General features: G+C 46.4%; 1 protein-coding gene across 1 annotated transcript in view; it reads right to left on the bottom strand.

The window, feature by feature from the left end:
- SLC47A1 (solute carrier family 47 member 1) overlaps positions 1-14,283 on the bottom strand; it is a gene marked incomplete at its 5' end in the record, with an annotated part of 31,276 nt that extends 16,993 nt beyond the window's left edge. Inside the window, 6 exon segments of the mRNA XM_087702838.1 lie at positions 702-799; positions 4,523-4,567; positions 6,990-7,032; positions 12,074-12,222; positions 13,298-13,366; positions 14,182-14,283. Of these exon segments, the coding sequence (XP_087558964.1) occupies positions 702-799; positions 4,523-4,567; positions 6,990-7,032; positions 12,074-12,222; positions 13,298-13,366; positions 14,182-14,283 (506 nt within the window).
- Between the last annotated feature and the right edge of the window lie 35 nt (positions 14,284-14,318).

The raw sequence follows: 14,318 nt of genomic DNA, 5'->3' as shown, positions 1-14,318 counted from the left end.
AGAGGGAAAGAGAGAGAAAAAGAGGAAGAGAAAGAGAGAGGGAAAAAGAAAGAAACAGAGAGAAACAGAGAGAGCACAAGAGAGAAGGAAAAAGAGAGAAATAGAAAGAGATGGGGAAAAGAGAGAGCCAGAAAGAGAGCGAGAGAAAGAGAGAGGGGGGAAGAGAAACAAAGAGAAGAAAGAGAAACAGAAAGAAAAAGAGAGAGAGAAACACAGAGAAAGAGACAGACAAAGAGAGTGAGAGAAAGACAGAGGGAAAAGAGAGAGAGAGAGAGAAAGAAAGAAAGAAAGAAAGAAAGAGAGTCAGTTTGAATGTTTGTTTGACTGAACTCATGAGAGCTAGCAACTTCATTATTATTGCAGGTAGATTCACAACTTACAACCACGGCTTAGACCATCTATCATTAAACAAGGCAGCTGTTAAATGCCTAACTTTATGCCCTCTTCTGCCACTATTGATAAGCAAATCACTGCAGTCATTAAGTGAATCACGTAGTTGTTAAGTGAATCCAGCTTTCCCCATTGACTTTGCTTATCATAATGTCGCAAAAGAGGATCACCTGACCCCTGGACACTGCGGCCGTCATAAATATGAGTCAGTTGCCAAGCATATGAATTTTGATCACGTGACCATGGGAAATTAAGGGTATTACGCTTTGAACCCGGGGACTTTGGGGCAATGGGGAATCGGTCACACTTACACCACGCCCAACTTGAAGGTGTGCAGGAAAATTGTGTTCATGATCACATTCAACACGTTCACCACCACGCCCGTCACGACTTGAGGCAAGAGAACAGCCTGGAATGAAAGAAAAAAGAATTTGTGAACACAAGGAGAACGGTGGGATTCAGCCGCTTCGGGCTGGTTCAGGCGAAGCGGTGGTTACATTGCTGGCTGGCCACGCCCCTCCCAGGAGACTCCACGCACTCTGTTTTGGCTTCCAGGTTAGTGCAGGGAGGCCTACTAGGCCCACAATGGGGCGTGGGGGATTGTGGCGACCCCCCCCGCAGGGGCCCGTTTTACTCCCAGGAGGCTGCAAGGAGCTCTAGTAGGCCCGAAACGGGGCCCGGGGGATTGTGAGACACACACACACCCGCGCGGCCCATTTTTTGCTCCCGAGAGTTGCAGGAAGCTGAGTGCTGCCTATCACACCTCCTGGCCATGCCCACCCAGCCGGCAGAGAATCGGTTGTTAAATTATTTGAATCCCACCACTGCACAAGGGTACAATTCAGCAGTGCTCTGATGCAGGCGGAAGCTCAACCGGTTGAAGCCAACATGTAAGCTACCTGCAGGCCCCAGTCCGCTGACTTTGGGGACAGAAACAAGGGGGGAGGAGTTTAAACCAGAAGAGATTGGACGGCCATTTGTCTGAAATGGGATACAGAGGGCAGTGTTGGCGAACCTTTTTGGCACTGAGTGCCGGAAACTGGAAGAGCAGACACCTGGTGCGCATGCGCTTCAGTGGTGGGTCCCGGATCCCGTTGCAACTGATACGCCGCGCAAGGGGCTGGAAGTCCTAGTCGGGCACACGCGCTGCGCACGCCTGCACCCACTACCGGCCTGCTACACCCAGCTGCTCGGCAGTGGTTGTGCAGGCGCCACAAGCTGTGCGCATGTGTGCAATTGGCTGGTCGCGTTATAAAGAGCTATGGAACATGGGCGGGTGGCAGGGGTGGGTTCCTGCCAGTTCTAAGCTCTTCTATAGAAGAGGTTCCACAAATCTACCGTGACGTTTAGAACCGGTTCCAGCTCCCTCCCCCCCGCCCATCCGCACATCATCAAGATGAAGAGCGAGAGGAGGAATTCTGGGAGTTGAGGTCCACAAGTCTTAAAGCTATCAAGTTTGAACACCTCTGGGTTTTTTTTTTCCAAAGGGTTAGGGGTGCGAGGGTCTTGTAACTTGACAGCTTTAAGACTTGCGTGCTTCAAATGCCAGAGTTCATGAGCCAACATGACTGGAGGAGGAATTCTGGGAGTTGAAGTCCACAAGTCTTAAAGCTGTCAAGTTTGAACACCCCTGGGGTTTTTTTTCTAAAGGGTTAGGGGTGCAAGGGTCTTGTAACTTGACAGCTTTAAGACTTGCGTGCTTCAAATGCCAGAGTTTCTGAGCCAACATTTTGGTTGCTAAGCAAGAGCGTTGTTAAGTGAGTTTCACCACATTTAACAAGTTGGCCACGACCACCCAGTCACATGACTGCCAATCCACTCCCACCCGGTCCCATGGCCGGCAAGCCACTCCCACCTGGTCACATGGCCAGCAAGCCACTCCCTACAGAAGAGACAGGCCACACCTACAGAAGAGGTGCTAAAAAAATTTGAAACCCACCACTGGCGGGCAGGTGGGCCAAACAAGCCACCATATTGGAACAGTGGCCACTGCTCTCGGCTACTACCTGTATGCCCGTACTGGTACGTATCGCCCGGAACCCACCACTAATGCGTGTGCCGGGAAGATGATCTTCTGGCTTCTAGTGCACGCATGTGCACCAGCCACCTGGTCTTCCAATTTCTGGTGCACATTCGCACGCGAAGACCAGCAGGCCGGAGCGCATGCGCGCGCCGGAAACCAGATTATCTTCCCAGCAAGCACATGTGCACCAGGGAGATGCTCTTCTGGCGCTCCCACATGTGTGAAGCCCAGCTGGCTGGCGCGCCAGAACCCAGAACAGCAATGGACAACAGATCATATACCCGGAGATATTGCTCTGCGTGCCACTTCCGGCCCGCGTGCCGTAAGTTTTCCATCATGGATATCGGGTTTCCTGCCTGAGCAGGGGGTTGGACTAGAAGACCTCCCAGGTCCCTTCCAACTCTGTTTAGTTTAGTTTAGTTTAGTTTTATTGATCTTGTATGCTGCCCACTCCCGAAGGACTCCGGGCGGCTTACAATAAAACAAGGGAGGGGGGTAATACACAAAACAACATATTAAAATATACAACAGTCACAATTTCCGAGGGGCTGGATATTTCAAAAGCCCCCCGGCCTGCTGGAGCAGCCAGAACTTAATGGCTTTGCGGAAGGCCGGGAGGGTAGTGAGGGTCCGGATCTCCACGGGGAGGTCGTTCCAGAGGGCTGGAGCTGCGACAGAGAAGGCTCTCCCCCGGGGAGTCGCCAGCCGACATTGGCTGGCAGATGGAATCCGGAGGAGACCTAACCTGTGAGATCTAATCGGTCTATGGGAGGTGATCGGCAGGAGGCGGTCTCTCAGGTACCCAGGTCCAATGCCATGTAGGGCTTTATAGGTAGCGACCAGCACCTTGAAGCGGATCCGGAGACTAATGGGTAACCAGCGCAGCTCGCGGTGGATAAGTGTGTTTACTCGATTAATCAGAACTGTGGGGACATTTTAAGTTAATTTATGAGAAGGTGTTTCAGATCACAGGGGGCACCGACATACAGCTAGTCCTTGACTTACAACCGTTCATTTTTAGTGACCGTTTGACGTTACAGCGGCACTTGAAAAAGTGACTCACATCCCCCATTTTTGGTGCACCATGGATCCATTTCCCCCCTCCCTAGGCTTCAGAGGCTTTCTAGGAGCCTGGGGAGGGCGAAAACAGCCCCTCCGGAGGCCATCCGGCGGCTTCAGGAAACTTCCCTGAAGCCTCCGGCAGGCGAAAAATGGCCCTAAGGGGCAAACCAGAAGCCACTAACGCTTCAGCGTGAAAAACGCCCCAAGACGCAAATCAGAACTCTGTTCCTGAACCGAAGGGCGAAGTCAGCTGGCCTCACGTGCCCTAACAAATGGTTGCGCATGTCACCTGTGGCACGCGTGCCATAGTTTTTTTCATCACGGATAAAAGAGCTATTGCTTTGGGGGTTTTGTATGTACACTGCGACGAACCGGTTCGGTTGGAACGGGGCCGGCGGCGTCCTCGTGCACGAGCGCAGTGCACGCATGCGCACTAGCGTATGTGCGATGCTCCAGCTGCTCCTGGAGGATCGCGCAGGCGCTGTATGCGTCCTGCGCATGCGTGGAAGTGCAGAACTCGTCAAAACCGGGTAAGGAGCACGGGCGGGCAGGCCCTTCGCCGTTCCCGGAAGTTACTTACTTCCGGGTTCGCCGACCAACCGGTTCGCGGGGACCGCCGCGAACCGGTTGAAACCCACCCCTGACTGCGACCTTATGAACCGGAGACAAATGCCTTGTGTGTCCAATCACACTTGGCCAATGAAGAATTCTTTATAAGAGCCAAGGTGGCGCAGTGGTTAAATGCAGCACTGCAGGCTACTGCTAGATCAGCAGGTCAGCGGTTCAAATCTCACCGGCTCAGGGTTGACTCAGCCTTCCATCCTTCCGAGGTGAGTAAAATGAGGACCCAGATTGTTGGGGGCAATATGCTGACTCTCTGTAAACCGCTTAGAGAGGGCTGAAAGGCCTATGAAGCGGTATATAAGTCTAACTGCTATTGCTATTGCTATAAATTCTATTTTGTGCTATTTAAGGATTATCCTCATCTGCTGCCTTTGAGCTACAGTTGCCTCGCGCAGAACCTTCTACTTTTAAAAACAGACATACCTGACTTTGCAAATAGCGTGTTTCCAGCTGGTAGATGAAAGCAGCCTGCAAAAGCACCGCAAAGAGATTAAATTAGTTTCTCGGATTAAAAACCACTTTTTATTATTATTATTATTATTATTATTATTATTATTATTATTATTATTATTATTATTATTATTTAATTATTTTATTCACTTAGTTTTATTTTTCCTGACGCGCACGCGACCCTTACAGGGAGGCGAGGATCCCAAGTGAAATGTCAATTGAGGGGGGGGAGGGGGAAGCAACAATTCAGGGAGTCCTCGGCTTACGACGGTTCATTTTTTTCTTTTTTTTTCTTTTGTTTTTTTTTATTTTTTTTTAATCAATTTCCTATATACATTCACAATTATATGATCTCATAACTGTTATTAATAATGTGTATTTATAACAATTTTTTCCCTACAGTTGACAATATACTTGAAGATTGCTTTCTTACCATCCCATAGATCCATCTTATCTTACAACGGTCTTACTTCTTCTTCCCTCCCTCCCTCTTTCCTTCCCTCGTTTCTTCTCTCCTACTCCCCTTCCTTCCCTCCCTCCTTCCCCCTTCCCTCCTTCCCTCCTTCCCTCCTTCCTTCCCTCCTTTCTTCTCTCCTTCTCTCCTTCCTTTCTCCTTTCCTTTCCTCCTTCCTTCCCCCCTTCCTTCTCTCCTTCCTTCCCTCCTTGCTTCCCTCCCTCCTTCCCTCCCTCCTTCCTATCCCCTTTCTTCTCTTTCTTCTCTCCTTCCTTCCTTCCTCCTCTCCTTTCCCTTCTCTCCTTCCCCTTCCTCCCCTTTACCCTTCCCCTCTTCTTCCCATTCCTCCCCTCTTTCCTACTCTTACATTCCCTTTTTTTTCTTTCTTTCATGAAATTTACCTTCCCCAGTATGTGGACGATGCCGAGCAGCTTACAAATAATAAAAAACAGAGATGTAATTAGAATATTTTGATTTAACGACCATTTGAAATCAGGTCGGTAGTGAAAACAGTGACTTGCGACCAGTCCTCGCTCTTACGACCATCAGAAACAGGTGGCCATACTTGGATGCTTGGCAATAGGCATCTATTTACAATGGTTAGAGCTTCCCGTGGGGGTCATGTGATCTCCATTTGTGATTTCCCAGCTGGCTTTGGACAAGTGGGAGAAGCTGAATTCGCTTAACGGCCGCCTGATTCACTTACTGGCAATCCTCAACTTACAGCCACAACTGAACCCAAAATTTCTACCACTAAGCAAGACAGTTGTTAAGTGAGTTTCCCCCCTTTTTGTTTTGTCACGGTGGTTAAGTGAATCCCTGAAGTTATTAAGCGAATCATGCAGTCGTATAACGAATGTGGCTTCCCGCAATTGCTTGGCAGTAGGTCACAAAAGGGGATCACACGACCCCAGGACAATGCTACCGTCATAAAAATGAGTCAGTTGCCAAGCAGTTGCCAATACTTGCAGTGATTCATTTAATAGCCGTGGCACAGGAAATGTTTCTGCACGGCTAACTTAACAACTGCCTTACTTAGCAACGGAAATTCTGGTCTTAATTGCGTACGTAAGTCAAGGATTTACTACCCCCGCCGAGCCCAAAATGTATGTTGCTAAGGGAGAAATGGATTGAGTGAGTTTCATCCCGTTTTTACGACTTCTCTTGCCACCATTGCTAAGTGAATTGCTATAGTTGTTAAGTGAGTGACATGGTCGTTAAGTGAACCTGGCTTCCCCGCCAACTTTGATTGCCAGAAGGTCGCAAACAGGGGATCACGTGACACCCCCCACCCCCACCCCAGGGGCATGGCTGAACCTGTTGATCAGGTGACCACGGGAAATGCCGGAAAAGTTGTCGTAAAGTCACTTTTTTTCACTGCCGTTGTAACTTTGAACGGTGGTTAAATGAACCGTTGGAAGTTGAGGACTACATGTAGTTCCCCCCCCCCAAAAAAACCCCTTTATTTGGGTTCACATTGCACCTTGAATTCTGAAAACAGTTTCACGATATGCCCTATCAAGTCAGATCTCGCAACCTTAAACACTCAAAGAGTCATTTGGATCGGTTTCCTACACAAAAGAAAACACCGGGAGCCACAGAAACCTTCCCTTTCCTGAGCGGCCACAAAACTAGCATATGTAGTTGAATTAAACATTCTTTTTTCTTCTGAAACTTTTCTTTTCTTGGATTTATCCATTTACCGGGAGGGGGGATGGGTTCAAAAAGCTCAATAATTTACATGCCGACGGGTGTCGCGCATTGGCGGTTTGTGACGCCTATTTTGAGCAACAGGGAGCCGCAGCAGAGGGATGGAAGAGCCCACATGCGGCTCCGGAGCCGCAGGTTGCCGACCCCTATCTTAACCCAACAACCCTGTTTTGTTTCACCTTCCAAAGTCCTGTTCACACAACCGACAGACAAACAGACTTCCCTTGACCTGTTGGCATGTATGCGTTGTGTGAACACAGCCAATGAAACGCTTACCGGCAGGGCTGGAATGAAGATCATCACGTAAATGTGGGTTAATCTGCAAGGGAAAAAAAATGAACATTTTAATGGGATGGGAACAAAAGGACTTGGGGGGGTGGGGAGACATGATAACAGTGGTTCAAACATTTGAGGGGCTGCCCCAAAGAAGAAAAAGGGGTCAACTTATTCTCCAAAGGGCCAGAAGGCAAGACAAGAAACAATGGAGGGAAATTAATCAAGGAGCCGAGGTGGCGCAGTGGTTAGGGTGCAGTACTGCAGGTCACTTCAGCTGACTGTGATCTGCAGTTCAAATCTCACCAGCTCAAGGTCGACTCAGCCTTCCATCCTTCTGAGGTGGGTGAAATGAGGACCCAGACTGTGGGGGCAAGTTGCTGACTCAATTTGCTAAAAGAAATTTGTAAACTGCTTAGAGAGGGCTGAAAGCCCTATGAAGCAGTATATAAGTCTAATAAATAAATAAATAAGGAGAGAAGCAACTGGAATGGAGGAGAAACTTCCTAACAGTGAGGACAATTAACCAGTGGAACAGCTTGCCACCAGAAGTTGTGGGAGCTCCATCACTGGAGGTTTTAAAGAAGAGACTGGACAGTCACTTGTCTGAAATGGTATAAGGCCTCCTACTTGAGCAGGGGGGGGGGGGCTAGACTAGAATAGCCATAGCAGTTAGACTTATATACCGCTTCATAGGGCTTTCAGCCCTCTCTAAGCGGTTTACAGAGTCAGCATATCGCCCCCACAGTCTGGGTCCTCATTTCACCCACCTCGGAAGGATGGAAGGCTGAGTCAACCCTGAGCCGGTGAGATTTGAACCGCCGAACTGCAGATAACAGTCAGCTGAAGTGGCCTGCAGTACTGCACCCTAACCACTGCGCCACCTCGGCTCTGTGTAGAAGACCTCTAAGGTCCCTTCCAGCTCTATTCCGATTAATTGATACGGGAGTCCTGGTGGCACAGTGGTTAGAATGCAGTACGTCCTCAACGTACGAAAATTCATATAGGACTGTTCGAAGTTACGATGGGACCGTATTTTTCACACAACCACGACATGATCACACGATACAAATTCAGGCGCTTGGCAACTGACTCATATTTATGACGGTTGCCGTGTCCTGTGGTCCTGAGATCCCCTTTTTGCGACCGTCTGACTAGCAAAGTCAACGGAGAAGCCGGATTCGCTTAACAACCGTGTGACCCATTTAACAACCGCAGCAATTCACGTAACAACTCTGGCTAGTAAGGTCCTAAAACGGGGCAAAACTCACTTAACAACCGCTTTGCTTATCAACAAATGTTGTGGTCGTAACTTCAGGACACACACACACACACACACACACACACACACACACACACACACACACCAGAGACGCTTGTTTCAAAGATAAGCACGAATATTGGAAGTCTTCCTTTCTCGATGCCCAGGGTCCAGACCTCAAAGATAGACTGTCCCTTTCACTGGAGGTCCTCTTACAAGACAAAATTGCGTTGTTGTTTTTAAGGGAAATTTGCAGATGACACCAAGCTGGCAGGAATAGCCAACACTCCAGAAGACAGGCTTAAGATACAGAAGGATCTTGACAAACTTGAACATTGGGCACTATCTAATAAAATGAAATTCAATGGTGAAAAGAGTCACGTTCTACATTTAGGCAACAAAAATGAAATGCACAGGTACAGTATAGGTGGTACCTTGGTCAATAGTAGTAACTGTGAGAGGGATCTTGGAGTCCTAGTGGACAACCATTTAAATAGGAGCCAGCCGTGTGCAGCAGCTGCCAAAAAAGCCAACACAGTTCTAGGCTACATAAACAGAGGGAGAGAATCAAGATCACGTGAAGGGTTAATACAAGTTTTTAATGCCTTGGTAAGTTCACACTTGGAAAACAGCATTCAGTTCTGGTCGCCACGATGTAGAAAAGACTCTTCTGTTTTCAAATTTAATTTAGCTTTAATTTTTTTGAGGGTAGTTTCTTTTATAATAATAATATTTCCTCACCAGATTGACACAATTTCTCTTTCCGTTTTCCTCCCGTTCCAGAGCTGTCCCAACTTCAGCAGCTTCAATGGCTGCACTTCTGTTGCTGGCAAAAAGAGATTCTCCTGGATCAATCAGGGACTTTGCGATGTCCCTGAGATCAGCAGGACATATTCTTCCCTATCATCGTCTCTTCGAGACGGTTTAGGTCCAAAAGGACCGTCCAGTGGCAAAAGTATTGACGCTGTGTTGTTGCGACGTCAGCTCCCCCCTCCCCTGTTCAATTCTGAAGCTGACCAGAAGTCCGGATCACCCACCATAAAGTCTCCTCCTAGCACGGTGTCCTTTTTCCTCTACCTGTCGTAACCGAAAGCCCTATTGATTATGGAGCTCACCGGCAACAGGGAGTTGCAGCAGAGGGATGAAAGAGCCACATGCGGCTCCAGAGCTGCAGATTGCTAACCCTTGTCCTAAAAGATGCAGCTTTCTCTGATCTGAAGGTGAACTTTTGACCCAAAAAAATATAAGAGACGGAAAGCGGAAAGTTTTTTCTCAAAGTTTGAAACGATGAAGAAGGGATGAAACACCCCCCCCCAAAAAAAAACCAGGAACAAGAAAAAGAGGCGAAAAACAAGAAGGGGAAGCAAAAAAAGACGGTCATGCAGAAGTTACACAAGAGCAAGGTGTGTTTTTGGAACACAACCCAGCCTTCCCTGCTTTTTAAAAAAGCAAACATTGTACCCTGGCATGAAATAGGAGAATCTGTGACGTTAAACCATTTTTCTTTTTCGCACCCCACCCAAAGGGAGGAAATTAAAGAGTTGATTTAATTGGGTTTATTTGATCGGGACGGGTTTCTTGAAAGGGACACCTGCGATGGGTGTCTTTTATGTGCGGGTGGATTAAAAGTAGCGTATCATAAACCCACTTACGGGTGGTCCTTGGCTTACGTCCACAACGGAGCTCAAAACCTCTGTCGCTGAGACCTTTATTAAGTGAGTTTTGCCACCTTTCTTGCCGCTGTGGTTAAGTGAATCACTGCAGTTGTCAAGCGAGTCACACAGTGGTTCAGTGAATCTGGCTCCCCTATTGACTCGGCTGATCAGAAGATCGCAAAAGGGGATCGCGTGACCCCGGAACAACGGCAACCGTCATAAATATGAGCCAGTGGGCAAGCGTCTGGATTTCAATCTCGTGACCATGGGGATGTTGCAACGGTCGTAAGTGTGGAAAACGGTCATAAGTCACTTTTTTCCAATAATGTTCTAACATGGCACGGACCTTAAGTGAATGGTCATAAATCAAGGACCCTCGGTAATCCACCATCCCTTGAAATACTCCGTTTTTTTTTCTGGAAAAGCTGTATTTCCTGAGTTATTCTTTTATTTTTGGGGTCCTCAAAAATTAGCTTTTTTGACCTCCTTCCCTCACGGGTGATGACAGTTATAACCTGGTTTGCTACCCACTGCAATACTTGGGGCAGCCAAAGGGAACTGAAGCACAAGTAGTCCTCAACTTACGACCACAATTGAGACCAGGTGGTTGTTAAGTGAGTCGCACCCGATTTTACGGTTTACATAGTAAAACGTGGTGAGGCAGGACTCCTCAAAAGGCCTTCTGTGTGACTGCGTTACCGAGCCTCTGAAGTGTAGTCACGTAAACCATGGGACAAGCGGACTTCAGAAATGGATCGTAGCAATAGCAGTAGACTTATATACCGCTTCATAGGCCTTTCAGGCCTCTCTAAGCGGTTTACAGAGAGTCAGCATATTGCCCCCAACAATCTGGGTCCTCATTTTACCCACCTCGGAAGGATGGAAGGCTGAGTCAACCCTGAGCCGGTGAGATTTGAACCGCTGAACTGCTGATCTAGCAGTAGCCTGCAGTGCTGCATTTAACCACTGCGCCACCTTGGCTCCTAGCAGTGGTGGGTTTCAATTTTTTTTACAACCTATTCTGTGGGCGCGGCTCGGCGGTCATGTGACGTAAACCGTGGGACAAGCGGACCGTCGTAACTTCAGAAATGGGTCGTAGAGTGGTGGGTTTCAAAATTTCTTACTACCTATTCTGTGGACGTGGCCTGTTTTGTGGGCATGGCTCGGCGGTCATGTGACCGGGTGGGCGTGGCCAACTTTTAAAATGTGGTGAAACTCACTTGGAGTTTGGAGTTTATTCAATTTGTAGGCCGCCCTATTCCCCGAAGGGACTCAGGGCGGCTGAACAAAACCAAGGGAGGGGGAATTACAAAAAGTAAGACAAAGACAATCAGACAATATGAACAACTTAAAAGCACAACAGACACAGCAAATTCAAGTTGCGGGGGGAACTCAACCCCAGGCTTGCTGGGACAGCCAGGTCTTCACGGCCGCCCGGAAGGCCCGAAGGGTGGAGAGGGTCCGAATCTCCACGGGGAGCTCGTTCCAAAGGGCCGGAGCAGCCACAGAGAAGGCCCTCCTCCGAGTAGTCACCAGCCAACGTTGGCCGGCAGATGGAATACGGAGGAGGCCTAATCTGTGGGATCGAATGAGTCTGTGGGAGGTAAATTACTTAACTGTTCCTTCCTCGGCTATTTGAAGAAGCCCAGCACTTCCTTCTCTTAAGACAGCTGCCTCGTTTGCAATGTGATGGGGAGAAATCAGAGGAGGGACCGTACCAGTACGGGGCCTCGGGCTGCCCTGGTACGCAAAAAGATGCCCGATTTCCGCTACCGGTCCTTGCGTACCGTACCGTACCGGCCAAAACCCAACTCTGGGTCATAGCATCCTTTTTTTCCAGGTCAGTCGTAACTTGGAAGAGTCACTAAGCTACCTGTTATAAGTCAAGGACTACTTATAAAAAGGGGTTTTACAGTTGAAGATCCGGCTATGGATTTGCACTGTTCTGCAAACCGAGAGCCACCCTTTTTTGGGGGGAGGGGGGGACATTTTTCTCTATCTGTTTTTGCGAAGTTAGAGACAGATTCAAAACGCCAGGGACTAGCAACATGACTCCCAACGGCAAACAGAGGAGTTCCTGTACAGGCTGCCAAAGCCAATGGGTCACTGCAGCCAGAAGGGATTATTGTTCAGGAATGCGTGTGTGTCTGCCCGTTCGAGCGTGGCCCAACCTGGAGACGTCCGGATCCTGTCGGAAAAGCAGCAAGATCCTCTCGGTGTTCAGGAAAAGGGCCCAGCAGGGGAAGCAGAAAAGGAGGAGGATCAGGATGCCCCGTTGAAGGATGGTGCCCACTCTCTTGACGTTCTTACTCCCGTACGTCTGGTTAAAGAAGAGAGGCAATAAAAAAATATAATATAATATAATAAAATAAAATGAATAAAAATAAAATAAAATGAATAAAATCAAATATAAAATAAAAAGAATAAATATATATATATATATATATATAAATTAAAATATAAAATCAAATATAAAATCAAATGCCCACTCTCTTCACGTTCTTATTCCCGTAAGTCTGGTTAAAAAAGAGAGACAATAAAAAAATATAATATAATAAAATAAAATGAATAAAAATAAAATAAAATATAAAATAAAAATAATAAAATAAAATAAAAAATAAAAAATAATATAAAATAATAAAGTAAAAAATAAAATAAAATATAAAACAAAAATAAAATGAATAAAAATAAAATAAAAAATAAAATAAAATAAAATAAAATAAATAAAATCAAAGAATGAAATCAAAGAAAATAAAAAATAAAATAAAATAAAATAAAATAAAATAAAAATAATAAAATAATAAAGTAATAAAATAAAATAAAATGAATAAAAATATAATATAATATAAAATAAAAATAAAATAAATAAAATAAAATAATAAAATAAAATAAAAAAATAAAATAAGAAAATAAAATAAGAAAATAAAAAAATAAAATCAAAGAATAAAATAAAAAATATTTTTTGAAATAAAATAAAAAGAATAAAATAAAAAGAATAAAATAAAAAGAATAAAATAAAAAGAATAAAATAAAAAGAATAAAATAAAAAGAATAAAATAAAAAGAATAAAATAAAAAGAATAAAATAAAAAGAATAAAATAAAAAGAATAAAATAAAAAGAATAAAATAAAATAAAATATCTGTCCCTTCCCTCAGGGCAGCTGGTAATCCTCGAGTTACGACCATGATGGAGCCCAAAATTTACATTGCTAAGTGAAACATTTGTGAGTTTTGCCCCATTTTACCAATTCGAGGATCACATGCTTAAATTTATACAAATTCCCTTAGGCGATAGGAGAGAGGCGAAACCATAATCATGTGAGGATCAGAAGAGACCTTTTATAGCCATGGTCCTTAATCAAATCACTGTGGTTGTTAAGTGTAACGCACGGTACCTGGGACATGAGGGTGTCGCATACCGATGCCAAGCCGGTACCCACCGAAATGCCAACCACGTTGACGACCTTTAAAGAAGGGAATGGGGAAAAAGGAAAAGTCAGCAAGAGATGCTGGATAGCCATTTGTCTGAAACGGTACAGGGTTTCCTGCCTTGGCAGGGGGTTGGACTAGAAGACCTCCAAGGTCCCTTCCAACTCTGCTATTGTAATCAAGGACGCCACTGTATCCAGGCACCACTCAGCCTCCAACTTCAGCCAATTCCAATTTCAACTCCCAGAATTCCTCAGCCATCAATGAACGGAGGATTGCAGAATTCTGGGTCGATCTGTCAAAGCATGCTGGGAGTGGAAATTCACCCATCTTCAAGCATGTTATCTGGGGAATTCTGGGAGTGGAAGTCCACCCATCTTAAAGCATGTTGGCTGGGGAATTCTGGGAGTGGAAGTCCACCCCTCTTAAAGCATGTTGGCTGGGGAATTCTGGGAGTGGAAGTCCTCCCCTCTTAAAGCATGCTGGCTGGGGGATTCTGGGAGTGGAAGTCCACCCCTCTTAAAGCCTGCTGGCTGGGGAATTCTGGGAGTGGAAGTCCATCCCTCTTAAAGCATTCTGGCTGGGGAATTCTGGGAGTGGAAGTCCATCCCTCTTAAAGCATTCTGGCTGGGAATTGAAGTCCACCTATCATAAAGTAGCCAAGGTAGGGAAACAGTGCTCCAACATGTTCTCCAATCTCTTGTGGCATCCATGCCCCTATCCAGCCCTCGACTGGTCTTCACACCTCCGTGCCCCAGTACATCTTTACCTCCTCTGGATCTACTGAGGGGGGGGGGGGCGTGTTAGAAAATCTCCTTTCCCATTTCTGCCAGGTGGGGGATGTACCTACCGAGACTGCAAGGGTGACAGCGTCCAATTCCACCTTGCCCAGATGGCCGCAGAAGATGGAGCTGACCACGCTGATCAAGAAGCCCAACAGTTGTGCCGTGAACTGGTGAGGAAATTGCAAAATTAAAGGATTGTTCC

Source organism: Thamnophis sirtalis, unplaced genomic scaffold (genome assembly GCF_051295495.1).
Source record: "Thamnophis sirtalis isolate CommonGarterSnake01/CBP01778 unplaced genomic scaffold, rThaSir2_p1.2 scaffold_17, whole genome shotgun sequence".
Classification (NCBI taxonomy): domain Eukaryota; kingdom Metazoa; phylum Chordata; class Lepidosauria; order Squamata; family Natricidae; genus Thamnophis; species Thamnophis sirtalis.
Note: the sequence above shows the minus strand (reverse complement) of the source record. Positions and strands in the feature narration are given on the sequence as shown.